At 64.3% G+C, this 4,902-nt stretch overlaps 1 protein-coding gene across 1 annotated transcript in view; it reads left to right on the top strand.

Annotated features, from left to right (window-relative positions):
• Positions 1-3,505: 3,505 nt before the first annotated feature.
• The window catches only part of AMZ1 (archaelysin family metallopeptidase 1), an 8,328-nt gene continuing 6,931 nt past the window's right edge, over positions 3,506-4,902 (top strand). Inside the window, exon 1 of the mRNA XM_025049568.1 lies at positions 3,506-3,866. Within this exon, the coding sequence (XP_024905336.1) occupies positions 3,506-3,866 (361 nt within the window). The remainder of the gene's footprint in view (positions 3,867-4,902) is intronic.

Raw genomic sequence — 4,902 nt, 5'->3', positions numbered from 1 at the left:
GCGACCCCTCCGGCCGTCGTCGGCTCCCCAGGGCGGGGCGACATGGGCGCCGTGTGCTCTCCTGGCGGCGGGAGGGCCCAGGCAGGGCGCAGGAAGGAGTGTCCTGGCCTGGGCGCCCTTACCGGGGTGAACCCTAACTGGGGCTCCTGCCCAGCCCGGGCATGTTGGGAGGGGCCTCCGAAGGGGGACAGATGGGGGTCCTTCCTCGCCTCTGTCACAGGGAAGGAAACTGTCAGGAGTGGAGCTGGGGGCTCACGGGTGAGAGCAGCCTCAATGGGCAGCCAGGGGTGGGAGCCGGCCCTGCTTCTGAGCCCCGGGTCCCCCCCTACCAAGTGAGACGCTTCTGAGTGTGAAGCCCAAGCCCTGGACAGCTCTCTCTGCATGGGGCTGCTCTGGGCGCCTGGAAGGTTCCGGCCGACAGCTAATGAATAGCTCCATGCAGCCGCTGGGCAGTTTTGCGAAGCGTACTCGGAATGATAAGCAGAGTGCGCTTTCTTGCATGAGGGCTGGGGCATCCGTCCAGGCAGATGGGGGAGAGCCCGCCCTCGGTCACCTGGCCTGTCAGCTGCGGCCCTTCCCACGCCGGCTGACCTGGTCCTCTTCGAACGGCTGGGATGAGCCTGAGGCTTAACAGTTTGGGTCCAGGTCACACCTGGGACAGACGTGGCAGGGCCCTTGAACTTGTGGTAAGAGGCATTTTCCATTTCTCGAGGTTTTGCCTGGGTTAGACGTGTTGGCTGGCAGTGGATCCCCTGAGCGGGTCTGTGGGTGCCAGGGGCCGTGGATGCCGGCAGGAAGACCCTTCAGGGTGGGAGAAGCTCCTGCAAATTGGGCTGGGGCAAGGGGCCCTGGAGTGGGCATCGGGAGAACTGTATCTGAATCCCGGTGCACTGTGTAACCTGGGCGTGTGGCCCCCTCGCCCAAGCCTGTCCCCTTGGCTAAGGTCAGTGAACACTGGTGGCTTCGTTTCAGCTAGTTGTGAGTTCAGACAAGGTGATGGGTTAAAGTTATCTTGGGGTTTATGGGGCAGTGGGCCTGGGAGGAGGGATGTCACCAAGCTGGTTCATGCTGCCTGCGGGGGTCAGTCTGTCCTGTGTTCATATCCGTTGGAAAGCTGTGACACAGTCCCTCCTGGGTGTCCAGAAGCCTCTGGGATGCTCCAGGCAAACAATTTATAGGTCACTCCCAATTACAGGAAGAATAATTCCCAGGTGGCTGTGACACCATGGAATAATTTAGAAGTGATAAAGCCTCCCGCTCTAGCTTGGCGTGGTGGAAGGTCTGGGGGGAGCCACGGGCGTCTAAGGGGGACATGTGACTGGCACCCAGACACAGAGGTAGGCTGCTGAGGTGCACGTGGTGGCAGGGGCCCCAGGCAGCTCTGGGCATAGGGCTGAAGCCGGACGGGGCTGGACATCTACTGTGCTTGGTCCAGTGCCAGGCACTGAAGGCGGGGGATCCGACCCCCAGGCCCACGACGGCCGCCCGCTGCGGGCAGCCAGCTTCCCAGAGGCCAGCTGGCAACCCGCACGCCCAGCTCAGGCACTGTCCCCACCTCGCTCAGCTCAGCGCCAGTGAGGCCCAAGCCTGCACCCGGGCAGTCCCCTCCCTCCCCATACTCTGCTCAGATCCGCATCTCAAGGAAGTCGATGTTTGTTGGCCCCTTGGGAACGGGGTCGCTGTACCCAGTCCGGGCATGCCGGCGATGAGGCCCGCCTGAGGTGTGGTTGGTCGGCACCCTGGGCGACTGACTGTTTTTGTTTGCTGTGACTGCCGAGAGCCGCAGGCTGTGAACCGTGCGGGTGCTGATGCCGTTGAGGTGCGGTGAGTGTCTGCACGTGGTGTCGCTCCCCCTGGGAGCCTGTCCCGAGGAGCTGGACACAGGCTCGTGTGCACAGATGTCCCTTGTGGGGTTTGGGAGGTGCTGTTAAAAATGGCATTGTTCTACAGAGTAAGGATTTGGAAAAATGCTCATAACGTACTAAGTCGAGAGGATATAGGATCGCACATGTGTCTGTAAAACACAGATGCAGAAGGAAAACGCAGCTGCCTGTGTCGGGAGGGGTCTCCGCAGTCCGTCTCCCCCGCCCCCCCCCGCCCCCTCAAAGCCAGCTCTTAATTCCGGAAAGATACGTGTATGTACGAGCTTATACGTGTGCATAAAATCCCCTGGAAAGGTTTACGTCCACATAATTTTCCAGAAGAAAATTGATAAATCACATACATGTACCCAATTTCCCTCTCTGTTGTATGTATGTGTGTGTGTACACACACACACACACACACACACACACACACACACACACACACACGGACACACGTATACGAGTATGTACACGTAACGTTATTTTCCGGGCGAACGTTTTAAATGGGATCAGCTAATGGGATCATGGGCGGGTCCGTCCATCCTTCCCCTCAGCGCGAGGCCCGGCCCCGCGTGCGGCTCCGCAGACGGTCCGCGTGTCCGGCTGGGTTTTCTCTGCTCAGCTCTGACCCCCCGTCTCTCTGTGCTGGCATCTGTGCGCCCTCCCTTCTCTGGCTTCCGGCTTCTCTGTTCTGCGAACCTCCCCCCGCCCCCCGGCCCTGGACCCCAGCCGCCCGTGTGTCTTTGGGGCCCACAGCTGGCCAGTCACTGGCAGCTCCTCAGGGCGTTTCTGGCCCATGCAATGTGCCAGTCCCTGCTTGCGATTCCGAAGATCTCTGGTTTGTAAAGTGACTTTGTCACTGTGCTCCCAGCCGTCTGTCCCCACCTGGCGGCTCCTGCCCGGCCCATCCCAGCAGTCAAAGGCCCTTCGCTGCTCTGCCGCGTCTCCCCACGTGTAGCTTTCGGCGGCTGGCACATGTGCCCGGCGTCTGCGCCCACGGAACTGTCTGGTGCTGAGGCAGCTGCCTTCCTCCCCATGTTCGTGCGCCCGGACCCTGGCCGTGGGGACTCGGGGACCGTGGCCTCCTCCCTTGGGCACTTGGGCCTCTGCCAGGAAAACTCATGGCTGGGATCTGGGGTGCAGCACTCGGTGGTCCCGGGGGGCCCTCTGACCGTGCAGGGCTGGGCACAAGGTGGGTGGTCTTCCTTCTGGGGCTGGGGCAGAGTCGTGGGGGAGCGGGCGTTGAGGTTGCTGTCTTCCCCAGGCCTGTGGGACCCTGCGTGGGGTCCCGCAGGGCTCGTGGCCTTGCCAGATTTGGGGTGCTGGTGAAGGAGGATATGAGAGCGTCCTTCTGCCCTGCCAGGTGGCAGTTTGGTCCTGGGCTGCCTCTGACAGCATCTGTCCCCCGTGTGTCCCCTGAGGACAGTCCTGCGTGCTCAGCAGTGCGTGTCCTCCTGCAGGGTGCCAACGGGCCGGGAGCTGTCCAGGCCACCCCTCGCTGTTGCTGAGAAGGTCCAGCGCCAGGCCCTGGGCAGCCGCTCAGATCAGCCCTTGGGAAGGTTCTGGAGGAGATCGTGGCCGCCCCTCCCCCCTGAGTGGTTCATGGGCGGCTGCAGGCCCCCCGAGCGGCCGGGCCCGCCATGCTGCAGTGCCGGCTGGCCCAGGAGTTCAGCTTCGGGCCCCGGGCCCTGAAGGATGCCCTGGTGTCCGTGGACCCAGCCCTGCAGCGGCTCTATGCGTCCACCTTCTCCCCGGCTGAGCGGCTCTTCCTGGCCGAGGCCTACAGCCCCCAGAGGAGCCTCTTCCGCACGCTGCTCATCCACACGGCTTTCGACTGGCTGCTCAGCCGCCCTGAGGCTCCCGAGGACTTCGAGACCTTCCACGCGGCCCAGCTGGCCAGGAGGCAGGGCCGGGGCCGCAAGCACATCTACCTGCAGCCGATCGGTACGGGGTCGGGGCACGCGCCCTGCCTCCCAGAGGGCTGGGGGCGAACCCCACAGGGCTAGCAGCTGGGTGACCACCGTGGGGGGAGGAGTGTCACGGAGCCAGCAGGACCCTGCTGTGGGGACGAGGGCCTGAATCAAGCACACGGGGGTGTCTGTACCCCGGCCCAGGCAGGACTGAAACGTGGTGGGCGGGGTGGGGTTGGGCACAGGGAGCCCCGGGCCCTCCGCCCACTCAGCTCCACTCTGATACTGTCCAGAAGGCCCTGGCCCCTGGGCCTCTCTCCGACCAGGGGCAGGTCGCCCAGCCAGGCAGGGGGGCACGCGGGACAGATGTGGCACCTGGCTTTGGAGAGGACGGAGGGCCTGAGCTGAGCGGAGCAGTGCAGAGTGTCGTGCTGCCCCCTCAGTGTGTCTGATGGGCCAGGGGAGGGCCAGGGTCCACCAGCTCTGTCCCGCACGGCTCAGCCCCAGCCCCACTGCCCACGGCTGTCTACTCCCCGGGACGGGCCCGCTGACGTCCCTGTCACCGTCAGCCCACGGCCACTCTGCTGTCTGGGCCTGCGGATCTGCCTCCCAACCGCCCCGGCCATCCAGGTGCTCCATGTCCCGCCCGACCGTTCAGCTTGTCGAAGTGCAGGTTCTGGTTCCGGTCCGGGGAGGCCCCGGGTCACTGTGGCCGCCTGCTCACAGACCTCCTGGCTTCCGCCCTGGAGGTCTTTCTGAAGGGTGACATGGTTGTGTCCTTCCGTCCCTCTGTCTTTCTGAAGGGCGACATGGTTGTGCTCCCTCACGGTCCTCGCTGCCCTGGCTCGGCCCGCCCACCCTCTCCCGCCGTCCCTACGCCCTGGCACCTGCCCCCAGCGGGTCAGCCGCGGGGACTCGGGGCCTGGATGCCCCGCTCCCCACCTGTCAGACAGCGACTGCGGTGACCGCTCCTTCATCTGCACGTGGACATTTCCTCCATTTTCCTCCTTTTCTGGCCCTTTTGGAAACGACGCGCCTGCCGTGCCCCTCGTGCCCGAGTCTCCACCCTGTGCAGGCGGGTCCACCGCAGCCCGGTCCGCCAGCGGGCGGTCCCGGGTTCAGGTCGG

The sequence above is a fragment of the Pteropus alecto genome, unplaced genomic scaffold (assembly GCF_000325575.1).
Source record: "Pteropus alecto unplaced genomic scaffold, ASM32557v1 scaffold56, whole genome shotgun sequence".
Classification (NCBI taxonomy): Eukaryota; Metazoa; Chordata; class Mammalia; order Chiroptera; family Pteropodidae; genus Pteropus; species Pteropus alecto.
This window is presented reverse-complemented; position numbering and strand designations above follow the sequence as displayed.